We start from the raw sequence: 25,352 nt of genomic DNA on the forward strand, positions 1-25,352 counted from the left end.
CTATTGGACAAAATGGCACCCTATCTGCCTCCTCCGCTAGTGGCACCCTGCTGCTTGTGGCCCCCAACCTCCCTTTACTCTGCTGTGAGGCCGAAGATGTGGAATGTTCTACCCACACCCATTGGCCATCTAATCTAGAGCCCAAATCCTGTTCTTCAGTCCCGTAGCCTGTTGGTGCCTGGCGCCCAGCCGGGAAAATGTATTCGCAGTTAAATCTGGTATGTTCCAAACCATTGTCATACATATAATGAATAAAGTCTTCTTGGCATTGTCCTGGCAGGCCGGCCGCCCTCCTCTGAAAACTCTCCTCAAAAGCCTGCGCCTGCTGCCCCTCCTGGCCGGGTACTTGTCTGTCTATAACATCTTCTGTAGTATTTTCAACAATGCTGAAAAACCCCCCTGTCTCCTCAAACTCTGGCTCACTGGTCATAACCCCTGGGGACAAAAACTCCCTCTGGCCCCTGTGGCGCACTTCCTGATGAGGCAAGACCACTACATCCTCCTCGCTTCCACTGGAATAGTCAACTAATGGCTGAGGCTGTAACTGCCGTGCCTCTGTAACTGCTGTTGTGGGCCGGCGCTTATCAGCCCCCTTTGCTGTATTGCATTCTACAAATTGAGGCACGCTGAATACAGGCCCTGGTCTGGGCCGTATCTGCCTCGCTGGAGCTGCTCTTGCTGTCCTGCCCCTCCCACTTTCTTGAAGCAGGGGACCTGAGCCAGGTCCGCCCTTTGCTAACCCCTCCCTCGAACCCATGGGGGTAGCCAACTCACCCAGCCGCCTGACAACACAGCCAGACCCTCGGAGCAATGCTGGTGAGAGGGAGCGGGAAGACCGACCTTTCCATAGCGCCAATTGACGAGCGTGCCCCACAGACTGCCTCACTCCTCTAGCTGAGCCTCTTGTGCCTCTTCGCGCTGACGCAGGCGGCCTGCACGCCTCAATGGCCCTCCACACACCATTCGCCGCACCATCCACACCGACCGCTAATAGGTCGCTTCTTCCCGCTGCTGCTATGACGCGGAGCATGCCGTGCCTCCTTCTTAACCATTGCCAAAGCAGATGAGCGTCAATGTATAAATAAATACCTTACTATTTATTTTTACCTAAAATGTCCCAGCCTCGCCTAAAACGCTCCTATCTCCTACAACTGGAACCTAAAATGGCGCCTCTCCCCTGCCTAACGCCTACGCAGCTGTCTAGCGCGCGCTGGCCTGCTCTAACACGTCCTCGCGCTGGGTCTGCCCAATTCAGGCGAAAATCCGCGGGGGGAGACTGCTGCGCTCGCTCCCCAGAGGATCCCATTGGGAGGATGAACATTGCTTGTAGCTAAATAGGACTACGCTTACCTCCTCCTCAAGTGTGTGAAGTCTCCTCTCAGGCACATACTCGGTGATGTGCACACCACAGTACTTCATGACACCATAATGCCTTGATGTGTGATTGTACTGTGAGACCAAAATAGACGCACCAAACTGCAGAGTGTGAGCTTAGAGTGCACCCAACAGTGACACACACACATATAAGCAATGAAGATTGTTAATGTTAATGAAGTAATTTCTGCAGCACCATCCATAGTTAATTGAGCAGCAGCTCCTGCTGTTTCAATAGTGTTTCTAAGTACTGGTTGCATTGTCATTTGATAGTACAGTATTCTACATATTATTTTAGTAAGCATTCAAAACGTGTGCACAGACCTTCGCTTTGACAAATCCTTTCCCTTTTCTAGCAAAACCAAGAGACTCAAGCCCAGCTATGTTCCAACATCCAAGCTTGGTACCACATGGGACCGCCAGAACTCTAGAGTTATCCTTGGGGGAAGAATAAACTACATCATGTGAAGGAGGGACTATGTTGTCATAAAAAGACCTCCTATAACTCGGTCCTTCATGTGTGGGAACATCATCACTCCTTGTATCAATACTGTTAGAAAGCCCTCCCTTAGAGCCAATCACCATTTCAGCATTCTCTGTGTTTAAATCAGCTTGTAACACCAATTCTAATACCAATTTCGTGTCCCAGTCCCTCTCAGGAAATCAGGACTCCCATTTTCGCTTAGCGATGACTTATCCTTTGGAACTTCAACATAACATAGAGCATTAACTGGGGTAACAGTAGTACCCGTACAATCTATATTAGCCTCTAGAACCAAAGGTTGGATAGCCGGTCAATCATTATAATCCAATCCCGAGAGGGGTTCATAAAGATTACGCAGCGGGATGTTCCAATACTAATTGGGTTGGGTGTTGTTACCTGGATTGTTTGAGTTAAGATGTAAACTATGGGGCTGGCGACTAAATGGAAAATATGTAAACTATGGGGCTGGCGACTAAATGGAAAATGAGGTATGGGAAAATGATTTTGCCGGAGTCATAGGAAATCAATTACACCAAACTGATGTACATCCAGTCACATTTACAGGGGAGAAAATCCCCATGGTGGGGGTCAGACAACTAAGATTTTAATTTAAGGGGAGAGAAACCACAGGGAAGTGATATGTTGTGGGAAAAAGGCCCTTCGTCCTGGAGTGGGTGGACCAGGGAACCTTGGGCATCACACTCAACCCTGGTGGCGAAGACAGGTACTGATGACAAGCATCCCACCTACACCTTAGACAGCACGGAAGGTTTTCCAGTTTTACACCATAGGGAAGTTGAAGGAAACACTATGGGGTCCAAATCCCAGGTTGAGGAAGCAGATAGAGGTGCATTTCCACAGATGTACACCCACACTGGTAGGACTGTGGTGTTACCGAAAAAATATAGTAAATACGATAAGCAAAAGACTTCAGACTTCACGTTTCAGCTTATTTGGATCCTGTTGAGTTAGGTACAGACACCATAATCCTTTTCCCCCCTGATTCCTTCCTTCCTTTCAAACTCTCTCTCTCTCTCTCTCTCCCTCTTTCTCTCTCTCTCTCTCTCTCTCTAGCTCTCTCTCTCGCTCTCTCTCTCACTCACTCACTTCTCTTCCCCCTGCCCGCCTGAGCTTTCCATATCCCCCCAACTCCACAGCTGTACCCTTTGAAACTACAAATTTTTACATACATAAAACAATCTGTTTGGTATAAAAGATTTCCCGTGTTGCTGTTGTTATTTTGATTTTTCTTTTGTTTGATTGTTCTTTCATGTCACAACAAGACAAACTAAAAAAAACTTTTGTACAGATTCCAATAAGGTTGGGCCAGATAAATTGATACAATTAGTTTGTCAATCTGAGCGCTGTAAATGTTGATTTGAATAAATTCCCTTGCCGGTACCTTTTTATTTTCAGTATTTGCCCGAGCCCGCAAGGGTATATTGGGTCACCCACCATTATTAGATTTAATTACATCAAAGCTTGCGGCAATGTCCCAAGAAAGACAGTGTGGTGCTGACAAGGTACTGCATTAGGTAGTATGCGAGAAATGCAGACAGCAAGACATAGAGTCAGTGTATCACTCATGTAACAGATGGAAAAAGGGGAAGAAAATCGATTGTCAGTGACAAGGTACATTTGGACTAATAACTACATGACAATGAAAATTCAGTGTGCATTAATTAACTCAAAGCTTATGGCAATATCCCAAGAAAGACAGAGTGGTGCTGACAAATCACAGCATCGAGTAGTATGTGAGTAATGCAGGAGCAGTGCAGTTCAAACGTAACCAGGGACATAGGGCACAACAAAATGGGGACAACGAAAGTGAATGAAGGGTAGGGAAGAGTCGCCCAAGACCTACTGCCACAGCCAAATTCACTGGAGGACCTCAAACACCTCTAAGACTCAGTGGCAGTGGGGTCTGTGGCAGAGGGGCAGTGGCAGACTGGGTGTTGGTGTTCGTCCGCTTCAGTGGGAAAGGCACCCTGAGTGATAATCCTCTGTAATACAGGTGGGGATCCCGTGTCTGCCCCTGAAAGCTTGGAGACCATCGCATCCCATTGAGGTGCCAGAGGGAACATTCGGATGTCAAGCAGGTCCTCTCGGCGTAGCACCGCACCCTCCGCCCTCATCCAGTTGGAGAAGGATCAGCCCCAAGCAAGAGGTTGGGGCAGTAGGGGGGATTTCCAGTGCTTGATGATCAGGCACTTGGCTGTCATTAGGCCTAGATCTAAAAAACGTGTGGCAGCCCTATATTTCTTGTTTCTGCTGAAGAGGTGCAATACATGGGCTTCCCAGGTCGGAGAAATGGTGCGGGCTGTGCAGCTTATGAGGGTAATTGTCACAGTGTTTCAGTAGTCAGTCAGGACTGAGCATCCCCAAAGCATATGTATCAAGTTGGCATCCAATTGCTGGCAGCGGGGGCAAGCCGCATCTAAGTGGAGGAAGTGCCTGTTTATGTGGGCTGTGGTAAGGAAGGCCTGATGCAGAATGAAAAATTGTATCTGTCGGAATGGTTGATTCAGGGGGATGCGGGTCGGACCGCTACGGGCAGCCATCCAATCCCTTTCAGTAAACGCTCTGTCCAGGGCCTCCTCCCAGTGAAGTCGAAGGCGAGTATGATCTGTTCCCGTTTGTTGTTGAAGTGAGGATGCGAACCAGAGCATGAGGTTTTTCCCTCTCCCCATCACGTTAAGGTATTGCAAAGTATGGGGTATTGGAGGATCCTAGGAGATCGCGCCCCATTTGGATGCTAAGGAAGCCATGATTGTTCTGTGTAATAAGAACTGTCCATTATGGATATTTTCCCCTACTATGAGGTCCTGGAATGGAATAAGAGTGCCTTCTTGAAAAAGGTTCCCCACATCCTGTATCCCCTCCAAGGTCCAGTGATGTAACTCCGCTGCAGTCCTGTAGGTGTCCCCCGTGGAGTTCCCAAAAGTGGGATGGCGGGTGCGTGCGGAATGGTGGTTCTAGTGAGGAAAAAGTACCTGCGAAAGCATTTGTGTGCTACAGTGAGGAGGAAAATATCTGGAGGTCTAAGTGTGAAGCAGGGATGGAAAATCTGGAGTAGGGTTTTCAGCAGTAGCGGGGGCTGCAGAGAGGCTGTGTCTAGTAGATAACGGAAGGACATCCACCTGGCGACCCATTGCAGTTAGGAGGCCAGGTAGTACTGCTCAAAATTGGGCACTGCGATGCCGCCCAGCTCAGTAGGCAGATAAAGCTTTCCCATGGACACTCTATGTCATGAAGACCCCCATATGAAATTTCATGATACTCTTTCCCACTGCTTGAAGAAGGGGGGGAGATGATGAGGGGTAGTGCAGCAAAATAATTAAGGAGGCGGGGAAGAACCACCATTTTAACCAGTGCGACTCTACCAGCGATCGCCAATGGGAGAGTTTTCAAGAAACCCATCTGAGATCGAATCGCCATGGTAGCTCGGACAAAATTTATGTCAAAGAGGTCGGCTTTGGAGCGATAAACTCAAACACTTAAGTAACGGAAAGGGTCAGTGCAATAGGCCACCGGTGCCCCCCAGAGTGTGTAGCCTGGATCCGGAGTATCCCCTAGGAACGGGGAGAGTACGGACTTTGTCGGGTTGACTCGCAGCCTGGAGGCTCGCGCAAAAAGGCTAAGGGCTCGATCAAGGGAAGGGGGAATATCATGAAGGTCCCTGGCATATATTAACAGGTCATCGGCGTAGTGCGAAATGGTGTGTATGCCATCGCCTAGTTCAATCCCCATATCAACGTGCGTGCAGATATGAGCCGCCAGCGGCTCCACCGGTAACACAAATAGTAGCGGGGACGACTGGCATCCCTGCCGGGTCCCACGCCGCACTTGACTCGGATCTGAAATATATGGGCCCGTCCGAACCCGAACCGACGGATTACAATATAACAGTTGCACTAGGCTGAGGAAGTAGGGGCGATTCCAAAATGAACCAGGGTAGCAAAGAAGAAGTCTCAGGCCAGTGAGTCAAAGGCCTTCTCAAGATCTAATACCTTGGAACTGGAGCACGGCCAGACTGTTGGGGCATATTCCGGCACTCTAAAGTAGCGGCGTAGGTACAGGGCCGTGTTACGCTGTGGAACAAAGCCATTCTGGTCAGAGTGTACCTGATCAGGGACTAGCAGAGCTAGTCGTTTGGCCAGGACCTTTGCCAGGATCTTATAATCCCAATTTAATATAGCAGTCGGTCGGTAGGAGCCAGGCGATGTGGGGTCCTTACCAGGTTTCATCAAAGACACCTCATTAGCGTTACACATGGTGAGGGGGCAAGGTCCCTTCTGAGATTGCCTCCAGAAACATCGAGTGTAGTTGCGGTACCAAATATTCCGCATAGGTTTTGAAAAATTCCGTTGGAAGACCGTTTCGCCCTGGAGTTTTACCCGAGGACAAGGCACGTAGTGTGTCCTTCACTTCGTCTTCCAATATGAGGGGGTCTAGCTCCAGGGACTGGTCCACCGTCAAAGTGGGTAACTCCACTGTGTCCAGGAAGGATCCCACATCATGGGCGTTACCTATCAGAAGGCTGTCATACAGACGAGTGTAGTGCTCAGTCATCAGCGCATGAATGTCTCTCTGGGTGCTACGTTCCCGACCAAGGTTGTCAAGTAAGAAATGTATGGGGCGCTGGGGAAGTTCCTGCCTAATCAAATAGGCCAGAAGTCTCCTGGCCTTGTCTGCGGTCGAGTGGGAGCGATTGAGTGCGCCAACTAGTTATGGCAGCGCAGGCGGTCCAGGAGTGTTGTGCGTTCGGTGTGGGCAGCATCAAGATGTTGCTGTCTCGCCGGGTTGCTGCCAGCTTGTGACTCAAGTAGGAGTAACCGTCCCTCATTGTCCCAGACAATGGCCCCTAACCAACACCTTAAAGGCCTCCCATTCAGTGAGGATCAAGTCTGTGGATCCGGTATTAAGAGCAAAATAGTTAGCTATTGTAGCCTCCAGCGAGCTTCGGAAGAGGGGGTCTTACAGGACTGTGGTCTGGAGGCACCAGGTCGGAACCGGTGGGGGTGGCGCCTCCCAGGCCAGGTGCGTCAACAAGGGTTTATGATCAGAGGGTGTCCAACCAAGGTAGTCCATTGCTTGCATCAAGGGGAGGAGGGCTGCGGATGTGAGTATTCAGTCGAGGTGTACGTGTGGCTTATGGACTGCATAGAAGGAGTATACCCTGGAGCAAGGATGACGTTCCCACCAAACATCTGAAAGGGCCCAGTAACATAGCCCCATTGGGTCTGTCAGAACCTCCTTTTCTTCCCAAGGGATCCCAGCCTTAACCCATATCATCACCCCTCTCTCCATGGACGAGTAATTAGTGCTGTATATCTGACCACGCCAACGCCTGCGTAAGCGTGCTGCTCCAAAGGCTGCTAGGTGCGTTTCCTGTAAAAGTGCAACACTCCTCTTGTGATGCTGCAAATAGGCATAGATGGCACATCACTTAGAAGATGTCTAGATGCCCTTGACATTCCAAGTTAGGACGTTAAGGTCGGTCATTGGGGCTATTAAGGTCAGTGTGCCCAACCCGGGTACTGTAGGGCTCCCTGTGTGAGGGACTCCCTTGGATGGGGAGGACAGGGAGGCGGCAGGTCTATAGGGGCGGCGACTTGTACAAGGGAAGAAATATAAGAAGGTGCAGTAGTATGAAACTTTGCAACAGGAAGAGAGCAGAATGTGAGGAATTGCCCAAAAAATAATTCCAAGACATAGCTACGGAACTATTGTTGTCGTACGACTGTGGGGGGAAATTCGACCAACGAGTAAGAGGAGTCAATGTAGAGACTGTCCCCTTCAATTATCGCCAATAAAACAGGAGTTAGAGCATCTCAAGAAGTACAAGAAGAAACATGCCCTGAGTTACCCTGGTGTTCTAGCATGTATATAAGGCCCAAGACAACTAATGCCGGGACCTCGGGAGGAAAGATGACCGGAAAGAGGAAATAAACAATGTAAGGTCTGTCGCTGCCAAGCACCTTAAGGGAGCATGCGGAAAAGAGGGGCATCACACAACTGCTAGAATGAAACAAACAAGGCCTGAAGTAGTGCGATAGTCCAATATGAATGCAAAGTTAACATCAGATAATGCCATCTGCTGTTTGTGGGGTGACACCAGGGAGTGGGGGTAAAGCCGCAACCCAGGACCATTCCGGCGTGGAATCAGAGGCTCCGGACCCAAGCAGAGAGGCAGCAGAGCCGGCCGGGAATGGAGATCTGGAGGGCTGGAGGGCCACCATCGCCCGCAGGGCCCCCTGATGTTCCAATCTGATTTGGTCGGGACTGGGGCTGGTCACTGTAAGTCCCACACTCCTTGCCTTTCCCTCTCTGCGTCTACCTCCATGGGGGTGTTCACGAGGCCGGGACGTATCAGATGGTTTGGGTGCCATCGCCAACCCCTGCTCGTCGAGCCAGTCCCATGCCTCAACGGGGGAGTCAAAGTACTTCGCGGAACCCTCTCTGATAACTCAAAGGCAGATGTGCGGGTCAGGTCCAGGGCATTGTTGATGCATTCCACTGCCGCCAGAATAGAGTCTAGTTTGGTGACAATGTCAGGCGGGTTCATCACCGCCGTTGTCTCAGGGGTCATGAGTAATGCTGCAGCCTGGCCCCCAGGAGGTGCATCACGAGAGGAGTTGTTGCGCAGGCAGCCCATGATGATCTGCTGAGCGCTCCTCATAGGAAGCAAGGCCGGGCTGCCAAGTCTCTGTGATTCCTCCAACTCAGAGGCCTCATCTGTGACCAGGATCGGACTTTACACAGAACAGCTTCACTCTAGCCAACAATGCGTGTCATCACGCGGTCAGTGACCCCAGGATTCTTCCAGACGATTAGGCCACCCCTGCAGCAGTCTCGGCAGAGGGACTCCCAAGTCAGTCCTGAGAAGAGTATAAATGTCTGCCAGGTGACATCCAGGTCGATAGTCAGCAAAGCGCAGTAGGTGAGATGTCCCCAGGCCCGGCCAAGCCTCCACACTCTCCACCTGCGAAAGGGGGCCACACCCCTGGCATTACACAGTTGGTTGAATGAAATGAATGAAATGAAATTGGATTTCTTAAGCGCATGGCTGCCCAAGAGCGTCCCAGCGCTGATACACACAGCTAGCTTCCAAGATCCTCAGACAGCGGACTCATATTCCTCGTGGAAAAAGGAATGTCTTTAAAGATTTCCGAAACCTCTGGAGACAGGGTTCCAGACAGAGAGCTGCAGGAAGATCATTCCAGATCTTGGCTACGTTCACAGAGAACCTCCTGCCTCCTGAGCGAGCTCTCTTTACTCTGGGAATAGTCAGTAAGTTGCTCCCATCAGAGCGGAGGGGGCGCGAGGACTTGTAGGGCCACTACAAACACCCTGTCAGATAGGTGAGCAGGAGATTATGAGGTTTTATTGGGAATGACGTGTGTTGGATTCCACTGCCCCTCAGATCATTGGCAGACGTGCACCTCAGAGGTCAGATCTGGCACGGTGTATTCCCATCTCCGCTCCAGGCGCCCGAGTCACGGAAAAGAACCTCCGCAGACAGTACAGTAGGTGAACCAACTCGCAATAGGGAGGAACCCATGATCCCAGTCCGATGCGGGGCAGCAGGTCTGACGGACAACAAAGCTAGCCCCCTCGGTCAGCCTCACGTAGCCACCTGGTCATAAGAAACACACCTTCAAGGAGTGGAAGCCGCGTGGAATGGGTGGTGAATCACCGGAACCCTTTCCTCCCAGGTCACCGTTGGCAGACTGCCACTTCAGAGGAGCGCGCTGTGGTCCGCACCAGCCGCCATGCCAGACGGCCAGGTCCCGGAAAGGGCCACTATCGGCACAGCAGACAACAACCACTTCGAGCAGGAAGGGTGACACTGTGCACCAATATTAATTCCAGGGCATGAGGGTACAAGTGCGACCACCTCTCCAGAGCCACAGCAAGCGCAGTCACTCAGTCCCAGCCTTGTACAATGAGGGCCCCTAGGCCCAACTGACCTCCGTGGACCCCCACCTCGCACGGGCACCACATTCCAGGAAAACTGCAGGGGCTGCTGCATGCACCCAGGAAGTGGGATGTTCCCCTGCAAGCAACCTCCGCAGGAGCGCTAGGACCGGCCGGCCTCCGTGACTCACACCAGCTGTCTGGCCCACAGGAGCAGTCGCTCTGTGATCAGGCAGGGGGACCTAAGCCCGATCGACCCCCGTGGTCCCCCACCACCACCAGAAGGCACCCCAAGCGCCCCTTGCAGTCCTACCACAGCTGCGCAGGCCTTACCCAGCTGCTCCAGTGCCGCACCAGTAGTACCCGCAGTCTCAGCCCACCTCACCGGATGGGGACATCTCCCACCGCCGGTCCACTGAGAGCAGGAGGTGCCCCCCTGCCCGCGGCACCACCAGGGCAGGAGTTGGCAGTGTCAGGCGGTTTCAGGATTGCTGCGGGCCCGCCACTCTCACCCAGGCAGCAGAATCGTCTTGTACGGGCAGCGGCGCAGCCATGCTACCAGGCCCAAATCTCCCCAGCACAGCAGGCTGCAGTGCTCAGGGCTGACGCAGAGTGATTTTGGGGCCCAGATAACTCTTCTCCGGTAGCACAGTCTCAGCCAGCCATGGCAGACGTGCACTTGGGTCGAGTAGAGCCCAAAGCAGGATGCCCAGGATAACCCGGGGATTAGGCACGGAGCGTTAGCAAGACGCGTCCGCCATCTTCGGCGCCTGGTCACGCCCCCAACAACAGGTTTACTTTAAATGTTTTGCATACGCTCTTTTGGCCAAAAGTATCTCTTTTTCTAAAGAGCCAAGAAGCTGTAAGGGTTGAGCATGTTGGACGTGGGACTTTCTACAGGGTCACCTCAAAACCTTTTGCCTTCACCCCTCCTTTTTTTCTGAATTCCTTTTTGTTGACATTAGGACTCTGTGCACTTTACCACTGCGAAGCAGTGCAAACGTGCTTGTGGTCTCTCCCTAAAACATGCCAAAGGTGGCATCACCTGGATGCCACATCTAATTTACTTATGATAAGTCCCTACTATATGGTACTACACATACACAGGGCCTGCAAATCAAATAGGGGTGGACGGAACTCCACGAAATTCATCAAGGATACAGAAAAACTCTGTGAGAAGCCGCAGAATTCCACCAGTGGGTGGAAAATATGCAACAAGCACTGCTTGTGCTGGAATCTAGCGCCAGTAGTGCGAGCATTGCTGAAAATGAGTGCAAACTGCACCATGCATTACACAAGAGCACGCAGCCATTTGAGTACATGTTTTCTGCTGCTTGATTACAAAATCGTGCTAGTGGACCCCAAATCTTGATTGCGCAGCGAGCTCACATAATGTGGAACCTCGTGAGAGAATAATCGAACCATATGGAATTTGGCTAGAACTCCATATTTGAGTAACGCGGAGTGGGACATATTCTGCAGGCAAAATGGAGCATTCCGCCCACCCCACAAATGTAATACTCCTATTGATCCTGTAGCACTCATTGAGCCACCCTCTACAGTGGCCATTGAAAACATGCTCAGGACTGTCTTCACTGCTAATAGTAGCCCTCCATTCATCTACATGGTGCCAAGTGGGTGGAGTTAAGGGACTGACCCAGAAAATACCCAATCTGAACGGAATTTTACTTGCTCCACTGTTATTTTCTTTATTCTTTAATGATTTGCCAGATAGTTTCTTAGAAGTAAAAAACTACCTTCCAAATGTATCATAAAAAATATTCATATTTTAATGTACGCTAACGACGTAGCTTTGTTTTATCTTACCCCTATTGGCCTCCAGCGTAATCTGGATGTGCTTTTTAGGTGTGCAGACACTAACTTTTTAAATATAAACCTCTCTAAAACAAAAGGGGTGCCATTTATGAGTAGGAGACGTTCCATTTATTTTACCTGGATGTTGGGATGTTGGGAGGGAGATGATTAGAAGTGGCAAAGACGTACACCTATTTGGGTAGAGTCTTTTCTCAGACATTAGAATCTATTTCCCACTTCCAGCATTTGGAATTTAAGGCTGCAGCTCACCTAAGTGCGATAAAGAGATTTTATTTATCTTCAGGAAATATATACTTATATCCTCTTCTTGAAACTTATGGAGTTAAGATTCCTCCCATCTTAAGTTATGCATTAGAATATATCTCTATAAGAAGTGGTCTTTCCTAAACCTTGCGGAAGGGAAGTTTTTACATAAGATTACTAGCATGAGCCAAGCCACGCCTGTTCAAATGCTACGCCTTGAACTATCAGTAGTTAGTTCCTAAGTTAGAGCTCTGGCAAACATAATTAGATGGGCGTACAATCTTCTATATGCTCCAAATGGTTACTTAAGAGCTCTTTTCTACTAGGAAACCTTTAAGGATAGTCTAACCTTTAAAGAAAATCTTGATATTTTCATGTAAACATATATTGTTGACATAATCTATTTATATTTCGTGAGTCAGGGTTTGAATAATAACCTTGTCAGCATTCTTTATTATGTGACATGTAGAACGTTGGCATTTCTTTGTCGTAACCATTTGGTGCCTGCAACCTGTATCATGGGTTACTTAACAAGGCATAATTGGTAGTTGGCCTTTGTGTCTTCCTCCCAGACAGTATTATATACAGGGCCTGGGTGTTGGCAGGATAGGTCATCCTGGCCTAATGGGAGGGTTGAAGCTGTCACTTACCGCACTTACACTTTAAAGGAGCTGCCTCAACACACACACACACACACACACAGAACTTCACTCTAGCCTTTTGTAACTCCAGACATCCTGGGACCAGGGCAGGGATGAAGGAAATTCCAGACCCAGATGTGGGAGAAAGTCTAGAAATTTCTCCAACTTCAAAGCTGGCACAAGGTATACCTATTGGACCCTCAGACCAAAGTTTCAGTACACTAATGGACATATGGATAGTACAGAAATATTGTCCTGCTTCCAGAGGATTGCTCAGCTGCTGGAGACCTTCCCTGCTGTCTGAGAAGGAAGACTGGACCTGTTCCCTTTATACCAGGCTAGCTGAAGTGACTCTCAGGGTCCACTGGCTTGACCTCCTGTTCAGAGCCACAGTGACAAAAAAATCTAAAGAGGCCTCCCTGCAACTGCCCAGCTGACTTGCTGCACTGGATCTTTCTGGAATTGCAACTGGACCTGGCTGAGGCTTGCCTGAGTTCCTGATCAATAATAGGAGACTCAAGGTCTTAGACCCTGCCATCAGCTGAGCTCCTACTGAAGGAAAAAGGAGAAATCCTGAAGTTTTGGGTTTTGTGTGACTGCGAACTGGCCCGCTTTTGGCAAGATCTTGCCACACATGCTGACCGCCATTACAAAGTTCTGGTGACCCTGACTCTTTGCACCATAGCGACGGCCAGTGAAGACTGGTCACTTGAGATATGCAATTCGTGCTAAGCATTGACAGTCCACGATGATGGCCAATGGGAAACTCCAGCAACGACCGCCTGGGACACCTGACAGGATCTTTGCGCTACGGTGACGACCATCACCACGCTCTTACTGTTCTTCGTGGCCTCCTGCACTACAAACTAGACTCTTAGCGCCGGACTTTGAGAAGATTAGGTTTTCAGCATTACTTACGTGGTCCCTGTATCTAGAACGCACATCACTGTGGTCAGGTTGAGCTCATGACTTTTCCCCGGACCAGCATGACCTGATAACAACGAGTGGAGCTTTGGGCATTTAGACACTAAACATTTGAAATGGCATATCTCTGGTTCTACTGATTGGATTTTTGTTATTTTGATGTTAAATATTGTATTCAATGTTATTTTATTTTTCTAAACTGCTATGGGAACTTGCTTGTGTTGTTTTCACTTTGTTACTTTAAAACATTGCCTCTAAGTTATTCCTGACTGCTTTTGTTTCACCCCCTCAACCAACAACCCTGTTTCTCACATAAATGCAACAGATGAAGGCATGGATCAGTGCACTATTCTATCTATTTCATACTTCTGCCTACAAGCAGTTTTAATGTACTTGATTAGCAGCCCTGCTATGAACCTCGCTTATCACGCCAAATTATTCCTACAAAGGACACCCTTTATCTACCTATGTGATACCAGGCCACACAAGTGGCCATCGGAATGCTTTGCAAATTTGAAGTGACAATAACAATAGCAACAACGTTTAAGTTCCCCAAAGCTCCAAATGTAGTACTTGTCCATAATGACAAAAGGCTTCATATACTAAGATAACTCAAGACGACTATCTGCTCTCTCTATTCACCTTGACTATTTTGAATGGACTCCTCTGCTTTTTCCTGGCATCTCTCATGCATTTTATAAACAGCATCACACCTTCTGAAGGGTGCCAGAAAGCCAGACTGGATAACTCTTATGGAGAAACCTCCACAGATTTCTTCTCAAGATCACAATACACGTCAGAATGGCCTGTCTCGTACATAAAATGCTTCATGTCAGTTTTCCCACATGCTCGACAGACATTCTCCACTCTACCAGCAGTGGCGTAATGCAAAATGATGCTACCCCTCACTCTTCCCATAGAATGCAAGAAGGCCCCATAGTCTCCTCTATCTCATAGAAATTGATTGGCCTTGAGCGAAACTGGACCCCATTTGAGGATTCGGGGACCTCTCTGGGACTGCCCTCACCTCCCTACACCGCAGGGGCCTGCATTACCCCCCTGGGTACCGGAGGTCAGAGAAACACTGCAGGCAGGTCCTGCATCTTGCTGGAAATTCCTGTGACCAATATGGGAAACATCATTTACTACGAAGGCATCACCACGCATAACGTTTACCACGGTACACTTACCACGCAAACGTTTTTTCAACTCGGGTGCCTTCCACGACCGTCTTTACCACGTTCTGCGTGGGTTGGGGAAAGACGTGGTATTCCTTCCAGTCGTTCTGCGTGGGGTTGGGGGGTTGGGGGGGGGGGGGTTTGGGGGGCTGGGGGGGTCTCCCCCCCAAAAATAACAAGCAGGTTACTTAAAAAAAAAAAACGAACATAATTTTAGAAGAAAAAGGAAAGAGCCTCCCCCAAAGACGTGCCGTGTACGTCAAAAAAGCAGTCCTTTTTTTATTTTGGTATACGTGTTTTGACGCTTGTTTCTATGGAGGATGGAAGTAAGGGCTCGTAGAGAAAGACGTGCAGGTAAGACGTTTCTACGCGTAGTAAAATCCTACGTTGTAAATACCAGCGTGGTAAAGCCACTTGCGATGAAAAATTTGCGTGGTAAAGCCATGCGTGGTAATTGAAATCGTGGTATAATCATATATTCGACCAATATATCAAAATATCCCAAGCAACCAGTATTTAGCAAAGCCCAACGAAGCTAGAATCTCCTCAGAGAAGAACTCAGACTCGTTCAGAATGTTCTATCTGACTGAAAGGCCCCCCAAACTCACCTGCTTAAACGCTCCCTTAAGGTTGAAGGATAATGCTCCGCTGTCCTGACGATTACGCAAATTTGTTATGTTACTTAGGTTCGTGTAAAACCCATGTGGTTTTGTCCTCTGTATACATTTCACAATATGAACATACAAGTAATCTAAGGTGGTGAAAGATCACGGGGGGATTGTATGCACATCTTAGCATCATTAGGACGTACATTTTAAAACAACTTTGTCCAGTGAAGTTTTGGCGCAACAACTCGGATAGAAAAGTGCATCAGGGTCCTTTGCTTGGCTCTGTGCCACACTCTACATAGCCTTTGATTTTGGAAGTTACCCAGGCTAGAGAAATCATGTCACAGCTAAGGAACATTTTAATTTCCTGTTCTTCAAAAGGGAAGTCTGGTTTGTGACATTATGTGTTTTTCTAAAACTGGTGGGTTCACTTGACTTCTACTCAATGTTAATTGGGAATTGGGATAGATGTACATTACAAAGCTCCAGGAACCCGTGGGATACAATTCAATAATAATTAACGTGCTTCTCTCCTGTTACTGACAGAAAGCTGCTTTTGCTGGCTAACATTTTCGTCAACAGGATAATTAGGAGAAAGGTCTATGGTTTTAAGGATCTGCAGCATGTTGTAGCTTTAGCAACAAGTTTTGTTACCCTCAATTGGATTCAAAATTAGTGGCTGTGGTTAAGTACAATATTACTTCCGTTTAAGGGCTCTTTAGATGTGAAGACATAACCTTTAATTATAATCTTTAGTTTCTCTTTGGTATCTTTGTTTTCTAGAGATGATTTTGTATAGTCAACATGATCACCTACTGGTTCTCTGTGCTTTTTCTCCAGTGCGTTTCCCTATCCGACTCCAGAACGGTGGTAGCAGATGCGCGGGCCGCGTTGAGCTCTACTACAACTCCTCCTGGGGAACGGTGTGTGATGACTTCTGGGACCTAAGCGATGCAGAGGTTGTGTGCAGAGAGCTCGGCTGTGGCTGGGCAGTTTCCGCTCCTGGCTCTGCCTACTTTGGTCAAGGCAATGGTAGCATTCTTCTTGACGATGTCAGCTGCACGGGCTCAGAGCCCTCCCTGTCGGGATGCGGTCACTTAGGGTGGATGCGACACAATTGTGTACACCTGGAGGACGCTGGAGTCACCTGCTCAGGTAAGGGATTCATCTCGTGGAGCCAAATGTCTTGCTTCTCTGATATCAGTCCTCACAACAAATTGTTTCTCACCATAGGCATGTTATCTGCATTCTGTGTTCTATTTGCAGTCGGCATTTGGACCTGTCTTTTTCTTTGCAAACGTGATTGGTCTACTAAGGGAACTGTGAGATATTTAAATGAAAAAAAGTAGAGATCTTAGTTGATCTATTTTGCTTTTTTAGTTGGCCTAGACAAAGTCTCATGTTTCCCACGCCCTCATATACATACATGCCTGCATGCACACACACACACACGTGTATATGAACAAGGCGGGAGCAAGCCGCCGAAACGCGTCTAAAGAGCAAATGAGCCATTAAATATCGTTTGGATTATGATTCACGGAGTCAGCGCCTTATTTTGATGGAAAGTTTGGTTTGGTGATAATATATATATATATATATATATATATATATATATATATATATATATATATATATACATATATACATATATATACTTATATATATATGTGCGCTCGCGTGCCAAAACACTACCAAACTCTCGGGGAGATTATTGCAAACGCCTTTATTGCCACAGCGTGCTTGAATAACAAAGAGGCTCAGGAAAATGTCAATCAAAACCCAGTTCGCCGTTTTGTTCCTGACGCGTTTCGAAGGCTCCCGCCTTCTTCTTCAGAGGAAAGACGAACACATCACGGGAGTGCAGGTTCCAGCCCTCCATATAGCAATGGCACGCCCCTAGATGGGCAGTCCAAATGTCCCAGTGTCTGTTGGGACTGGAAGTCCTGTATTTTCAAGGCGCCCCTCCTGTGGTCAAAGGCGCTTGGACAGTCTCCCCTCGCCTGCCAGGCGACGTCACGGTAGTGGAGTAGGGGACGGATGAATATCCGTATCTCTAGCAGGCTGGATGCTTGCCCTTGCCGGCTCCTTCCGTGAGGCTGCGTGGCGGTGCTCAGCGTTTCATGCAGGGTTACCGCTACGCTCGATTCCATCAAGGCGCTGCTGCACTCTTCTGGCGGGTGTGGTCAGAATGGTGATGATTCCATTCAGGATATGAGCGCTCGCGTGCCAAAACACTACCAAACTCTCGGGGAGATTATTGCAAACGCCTTTATTGCCACAGCGTGCTTGAATAACAAAGAGGCTCAGGAAAATGTCAATCAAAACCCAGTTCGCCGTTTTGTTCCTGACGCGTTTCGAAGGCTCCCGCCTTCTTCTTCAGAGGAAAGGCGAACACATCACGGGAGTGCAGGTTCCAGCCCTCCATATAGCAATGGCACGCCCCTAGATGGGCAGTCCAAATGTCCCAGTGTCTGTTGGGACTGAAAGTCCTGTATTTTCAAGGCGCCCCTCCTGTGGTCAAAGGCGCTTGGACAGTCTCCCCTCGCCTGCCAGGCGTCGTCACGGTAGTGGAGTAGGGGACGGATGAATATCCGTATCTCTAGCAGGCTGGATGCTTGCCCTTGCCGGCTCCTTCCGTGAGGCTGCGTGGAGGTGCTCAGCGTTTCATGCAGGGTTACCGCTACGCTCGATTCCATCAAGGCGCTGCTGCACTCTTCTGGCGGGTGTGGTCAGAATGGTGATGATTCCATTCAGGATATGTGCGCTCGCGTGCCAAAACACTACCAAACTCTCGGGGAGATTATTGCAAACGCCTTTATTGCCACAGCGTGCTTGAATAACAAAGAGGCTCAGGAAAATGTCAATCAAAACCCAGTTCGCCGTTTTGTTCCTGACGAGTTTCGAAGGCTCCCGCCTTCTTCTTCAGAGGAAAGGCGAACACATCACGGGAGTGCAGGTTCCAGCCCTCCATATAGCAATGGCACGCCCCTAGATGGGCAGTCCAAATGTCCCAGTGCCTGTTGGGACTGGAAGTCCTGTATTTTCAAGGCGCCCCTCCTGTGGTCAAAGGCGCTTAGACAGTCTCCCCTCGCCTGCCAGGCGACGTCACGGTAGTGGAGTAGGGGACGGATGAATATCCGTATCTCTAGCAGGCTGGATGCTTGCCCTTGACGGCTCCTTCCGTGAGGCTGCGTGGCGGTGCTCAGCTTTTCATGCAGGGTTACCGCTATGCTCGATTCCATCAAGGCGCTGCTGCACTCTTCTGGCGGGTGTGGTCAGAATGGTGATGGTTCCATTCAGGATATGTGCGCTCGCGTGCCAAAACACTACCAAACTCTCGGGGAGAATATTGCAAACGCCTTTATTGCCACAGCGTGCTTGAATAACAAAGAGGCTCAGGAAAATGTCAATCAAAACCCAGTTCGCCGTTTTGTTCCTGACGCGTTTCGAAGGCTCCCGCCTTCTTCTTCAGAGGAAAGGCGAACACATCACGGGAGTGCAGGTTCCAGCCCTCCATATAGCAATGGCACGCCCCTAGATGGGCAGTCCAAATGTCCCAGTGCCTGTTGGGACTGGAAGACCTGTATTTTAAGGCGCCCCTCCTGTGGTCAAAGGCGCTTGGACAGTCTCCCCTCGCCTGCCAGGCGACGTCACGGTAGTGGAGTAGGGGACGGATGAATATCCGTATCTCTAGCAGGCTGGATGCTTGCCCTTGCCGGCTCCTTCCGTGAGGCTGCGTGGCGGTGCTCAGCGTTTCATGCAGGGTTACCGCTACGCTCGATTCCATCAAGGCGCTGCTGCACTCTTCTGGCGGGTGTGGTCAGAATGGTGATGATTCCATTCAGGATATGAGCGCTCGCGTGCCAAAACACTACCAAACTCTCGGGGAGATTATTGCAAACGCCTTTATTGCCACAGCGTGCTTGAATAACAAAGAGGCTCAGGAAAATGTCAATCAAAACCCAGTTCGCCGTTTTGTTCCTGACGCGTTTCGAAGGCTCCCGCCTTCTTCTTCAGAGGAAAGGCGAACACATCACGGGAGTGCAGGTTCCAGCCCTCCATATAGCAATGGCACGCCCCTAGATGGGCAGTCCAAATGTCCCAGTGTCTGTTGGGACTGAAAGTCCTGTATTTTCAAGGCGCCCCTCCTGTGGTCAAAGGCGCTTGGACAGTCTCCCCTCGCCTGCCAGGCGTCGTCACGGTAGTGGAGTAGGGGACGGATGAATATCCGTATCTCTAGCAGGCTGGATGCTTGCCCTTGCCGGCTCCTTCCGTGAGGCTGCGTGGAGGTGCTCAGCGTTTCATGCAGGGTTACCGCTACGCTCGATTCCATCAAGGCGCTGCTGCACTCTTCTGGCGGGTGTGGTCAGAATGGTGATGATTCCATTCAGGATATGTGCGCTCGCGTGCCAAAACACTACCAAACTCTCGGGGAGATTATTGCAAACGCCTTTATTGCCACAGCGTGCTTGAATAACAAAGAGGCTCAGGAAAATGTCAATCAAAACCCAGTTCGCCGTTTTGTTCCTGACGAGTTTCGAAGGCTCCCGCCTTCTTCTTCAGAGGAAAGGCGAACACATCACGGGAGTGCAGGTTCCAGCCCTCCATATAGCAATGGCACGCCCCTAGATGGGCAGTCCAAATGTCCCAGTGCCTGTTGGGACTGGAAGTCCTGTATTTTCAAGGCGCCCCTCCTGTGGTCAAAGGCGCTTAGACAGTCTCCCCTCGCCTGCCAGGCGACGTCACGGTAGTGGAGTAGGGGACGGATGAATATCCGTATCTCTAGCAGGCTGGATGCTTGCCCTTGACGGCTCCTTCCGTGAGGCTGCGTGGCGGTGCTCAGCTTTTCATGCAGGGTTACCGCTATGCTCGATTCCATCAAGGCGCTGCTGCACTCTTCTGGCGGGTGTGGTCAGAATGGTGATGGTTCCATTCAGGATATGTGCGCTCGCGTGCCAAAACACTACCAAACTCTCGGGGAGAATATTGCAAACGCCTTTATTGCCACAGCGTGCTTGAATAACAAAGAGGCTCAGGAAAATGTCAATCAAAACCCAGTTCGCCGTTTTGTTCCTGACGCGTTTCGAAGGCTCCCGCCTTCTTCTTCAGAGGAAAGGCGAACACATCACGGGAGTGCAGGTTCCAGCCCTCCATATAGCAATGGCACGCCCCTAGATGGGCAGTCCAAATGTCCCAGTGCCTGTTGGGACTGGAAGACCTGTATTTTAAGGCGCCCCTCCTGTGGTCAAAGGCGCTTGGACAGTCTCCCCTCGCCTGCCAGGCGACGTCACGGTAGTGGAGTAGGGGACGGATGAATATCCGTATCTCTAGCAGGCTGGATGCTTGCCCTTGCCGGCTCCTACCGTGAGGCTACGTGGCGGTGCTCAGCGTTTCATGCAGGGTTACCGCTACGCTCGATTCCATCAAGGCGCTGCTGCACTATTCTGGCGGGTGTGGTCAGAATGGTGATGGTTCCATTCAGGATATGTGCGCTCGCGTGCCAAAACACTAGCAAACTCTCGGGGAGATTATTGCAAACGCCTTTATTGCCACAGCGTGCTTGAATAACAAAGAGGCTCAGGAAAATGTCAATCAAAACCCAGTTCGCCGTTTTGTTCCTGACGCGTTTCGAAGGCTCCCGCCTTCTTCTTCAGAGGAAAGGCGAACACATCACGGGAGTGCAGGTTCCAGCCCTCCATATAGCAATGGCACGCCCCTAGATGGGCAGTCCAAATGTCCCAGTGTCTGTTGGGACTGAAAGTCCTGTATTTTCAAGGCGCCCCTCCTGTGGTCAAAGGCGCTTGGACAGTCTCCCCTCGCCTGCCAGGCGTCGTCACGGTAGTGGAGTAGGGGACGGATGAATATCCGTATCTCTAGCAGGCTGGATGCTTGCCCTTGCCGGCTCCTTCCGTGAGGCTGCGTGGAGGTGCTCAGCGTTTCATGCAGGGTTACCGCTACGCTCGATTCCATCAAGGCGCTGCTGCACTCTTCTGGCGGGTGTGGTCAGAATGGTGATGATTCCATTCAGGATATGTGCGCTCGCGTGCCAAAACACTACCAAACTCTCGGGGAGATTATTGCAAACGCCTTTATTGCCACAGCGTGCTTGAATAACAAAGAGGCTCAGGAAAATGTCAATCAAAACCCAGTTCGCCGTTTTGTTCCTGACGAGTTTCGAAGGCTCCCGCCTTCTTCTTCAGAGGAAAGGCGAACACATCACGGGAGTGCAGGTTCCAGCCCTCCATATAGCAATGGCACGCCCCTAGATGGGCAGTCCAAATGTCCCAGTGCCTGTTGGGACTGGAAGTCCTGTATTTTCAAGGCGCCCCTCCTGTGGTCAAAGGCGCTTAGACAGTCTCCCCTCGCCTGCCAGGCGACGTCACGGTAGTGGAGTAGGGGACGGATGAATATCCGTATCTCTAGCAGGCTGGATGCTTGCCCTTGACGGCTCCTTCCGTGAGGCTGCGTGGCGGTGCTCAGCTTTTCATGCAGGGTTACCGCTATGCTCGATTCCATCAAGGCGCTGCTGCACTCTTCTGGCGGGTGTGGTCAGAATGGTGATGGTTCCATTCAGGATATGTGCGCTCGCGTGCCAAAACACTACCAAACTCTCGGGGAGAATATTGCAAACGCCTTTATTGCCACAGCGTGCTTGAATAACAAAGAGGCTCAGGAAAATGTCAATCAAAACCCAGTTCGCCGTTTTGTTCCTGACGCGTTTCGAAGGCTCCGGCCTTCTTCTTCAGAGGAAAGGCGAACACATCACGGGAGTGCAGGTTCCAGCCCTCCATATAGCAATGGCACGCCCCTAGATGGGCAGTCCAAATGTCCCAGTGCCTGTTGGGACTGGAAGACCTGTATTTTAAGGCGCCCCTCCTGTGGTCAAAGGCGCTTGGACAGTCTCCCCTCGCCTGCCAGGCGACGTCACGGTAGTGGAGTAGGGGACGGATGAATATCCGTATCTCTAGCAGGCTGGATGCTTGCCCTTGCCGGCTCCTTCCGTGAGGCTGCGTGGCGGTGCTCAGCGTTTCATGCAGGGTTACCGCTACGCTCGATTCCATCAAGGCGCTGCTGCACTCTTCTGGCGGGTGTGGTCAGAATGGTGATGATTCCATTCAGGATATGAGCGCTCGCGTGCCAAAACACTACCAAACTCTCGGGGAGATTATTGCAAACGCCTTTATTGCCACAGCGTGCTTGAATAACAAAGAGGCTCAGGAAAATGTCAATCAAAACCCAGTTCGCCGTTTTGTTCCTGACGCGTTTCGAAGGCTCCCGCCTTCTTCTTCAGAGGAAAGGCGAACACATCACGGGAGTGCAGGTTCCAGCCCTCCATATAGCAATGGCACGCCCCTAGATGGGCAGTCCAAATGTCCCAGTGTCTGTTGGGACTGAAAGTCCTGTATTTTCAAGGCGCCCCTCCTGTGGTCAAAGGCGCTTGGACAGTCTCCCCTCGCCTGCCAGGCGTCGTCACGGTAGTGGAGTAGGGGACGGATGAATATCCGTATCTCTAGCAGGCTGGATGCTTGCCCTTGCCGGCTCCTTCCGTGAGGCTGCGTGGAGGTGCTCAGCGTTTCATGCAGGGTTACCGCTACGCTCGATTCCATCAAGGCGCTGCTGCACTCTTCTGGCGGGTGTGGTCAGAATGGTGATGATTCCATTCAGGATATGTGCGCTCGCGTGCCAAAACACTACCAAACTCTCGGGGAGATTATTGCAAACGCCTTTATTGCCACAGCGTGCTTGAATAACAAAGAGGCTCAGGAAAATGTCAATCAAAACCCAGTTCGCCGTTTTGTTCCTGACGAGTTTCGAAGGCTCCCGCCTTCTTCTTCAGAGGAAAGGCGAACACATCACGGGAGTGCAGGTTCCAGCCCTCCATATAGCAATGGCACGCCCCTAGATGGGCAGTCCAAATGTCCCAGTGCCTGTTGGGACTGGAAGTCCTGTATTTTCAAGGCGCCCCTCCTGTGGTCAAAGGCGCTTAGACAGTCTCCCCTCGCCTGCCAGGCGACGTCACGGTAGTGGAGTAGGGGACGGATGAATATCCGTATCTCTAGCAGGCTGGATGCTTGCCCTTGACGGCTCCTTCCGTGAGGCTGCGTGGCGGTGCTCAGCTTTTCATGCAGGGTTACCGCTATGCTCGATTCCATCAAGGCGCTGCTGCACTCTTCTGGCGGGTGTGGTCAGAATGGTGATGGTTCCATTCAGGATATGTGCGCTCGCGTGCCAAAACACTACCAAACTCTCGGGGAGAATATTGCAAACGCCTTTATTGCCACAGCGTGCTTGAATAACAAAGAGGCTCAGGAAAATGTCAATCAAAACCCAGTTCGCCGTTTTGTTCCTGACGCGTTTCGAAGGCTCCCGCCTTCTTCTTCAGAGGAAAGGCGAACACATCACGGGAGTGCAGGTTCCAGCCCTCCATATAGCAATGGCACGCCCCTAGATGGGCAGTCCAAATGTCCCAGTGCCTGTTGGGACTGGAAGACCTGTATTTTAAGGCGCCCCTCCTGTGGTCAAAGGCGCTTGGACAGTCTCCCCTCGCCTGCCAGGCGACGTCACGGTAGTGGAGTAGGGGACGGATGAATATCCGTATCTCTAGCAGGCTGGATGCTTGCCCTTGCCGGCTCCTACCGTGAGGCTACGTGGCGGTGCTCAGCGTTTCATGCAGGGTTACCGCTACGCTCGATTCCATCAAGGCGCTGCTGCACTATTCTGGCGGGTGTGGTCAGAATGGTGATGGTTCCATTCAGGATATGTGCGCTCGCGTGCCAAAACACTAGCAAACTCTCGGGGAGATTATTGCAAACGCCTTTATTGCCACAGCGTGCTTGAATAACAAAGAGGCTCAGGAAAATGTCAATCAAAACCCAGTTCGCCGTTTTGTTCCTGACGCGTTTCGAAGGCTCCCGCCTTCTTCTTCAGAGGAAAGGCGAACACATCACGGGAGTGCAGGTTCCAGCCCTCCATATAGCAATGGCACGCCCCTAGATGGGCAGTCCAAATGTCCCAGTGCCTGTTGGGACTGGAAGTCCTGTATTTTCAAGGCTCCCCTCCTGTGGTCAAAGGCGCTTGGACAGTCTCGCCTCGCCTGCCAGGCGAGGTCACGGTAGTGGAGTAGGGGACGGATGAATATCCGTATCTCTAGCAGGCTGGATGCTTGCCCTTGCCGGCTCCTTCCTTGAGGCTGCGTGGCGGTGCTCAGCGTTTCATGCAGGGTTACCGCTACGCTCGATTCCATCAAGGCGCTGCTGCACTCTTCTGGCGGGTGTGGTCAGAATGGTGATGGTTCCATTCAGGATATGTGCGCTCGCGTGCCAAAACACTACCAAACTCTCGGGGAGATTATTGCAAACGCCTTTATTGCCACAGCGTGCTTGAATAACAAAGAGGCTCAGGAAAATGTCAATCAAAACCCAGTTCGCCGTTTTGTTCCTGACGCGTTTCGAAGGCTCCCGCCTTCTTCTTCAGAGGAAAGGCGAACACATCACGGGAGTGCAGGTTCCAGCCCTCCATATAGCAATGGCACGCCCCTAGATGGGCAGTCCAAATTTCCCAGTGCCTGTTGGGACTGGAAGTCCTGTATTTTCAAGGCGCCCCTCCTGTGGTCAAAGGCGCTTGGACAGTCTCCCCTCGCCTGCCAGGCGACGTCACGGTAGTGGAGTAGGGGACGGATGAATATCCGTATCTCTAGCAGGCTGGATGCTTGCCCTTGCCGGCTCCTTCCGTGAGGCTGCGTGGCGGTGCTCAGCGTTTCATACAGGGTTACCGCTACGCTCGATTCCATCAAGGCGCTGCTGCACTCTTCTGGCGGGTGTGGTCAGAATGGTGATGGTTCCATTCAGGATATATGCGCTCGCGTGCCAAAGCACTATCAAACTCTCGGGGAGATTATTTCAAACGCCTTTATTGCCACAGCGTGCTTGAATAACAAAGAGGCTCAGAAAAATGTCAATCAAAACCCAGTTCGCCGTTTTGTTCCTGACGCGTTTCGAAGGCTCCCGCCTTCTTCTTCAGAGGAAAGGCGAACACATCACGGGAGTGCAGGTTCCAGCCCTCCATATAGCACTGGCACGCCCCTAGATGGGCAGTCCAAATGTCCCAGTGCCTGTTGGGACTGGAAGTCCTGTATTTTCAAGGC

At 50.6% G+C, this 25,352-nt stretch overlaps 1 protein-coding gene across 1 annotated transcript in view; it reads left to right on the forward strand.

The window, feature by feature from the left end:
* Positions 1-25,352, forward strand: part of LOC147712229 (scavenger receptor cysteine-rich domain-containing protein DMBT1-like) — a 1,653,398-nt gene that overhangs the window by 1,119,020 nt on the left and 509,026 nt on the right. The window contains exon 9 of the mRNA XM_086919604.1: positions 16,049-16,363. Coding sequence (XP_086775730.1) covers positions 16,049-16,363 — 315 coding nt within the window. The remainder of the gene's footprint in view (positions 1-16,048; positions 16,364-25,352) is intronic.

Source organism: Lissotriton vulgaris, chromosome 5 (assembly GCF_964263255.1).
Source record: "Lissotriton vulgaris chromosome 5, aLisVul1.2, whole genome shotgun sequence".
In the NCBI taxonomy this organism is placed as follows: domain Eukaryota; kingdom Metazoa; phylum Chordata; class Amphibia; order Caudata; family Salamandridae; genus Lissotriton; species Lissotriton vulgaris.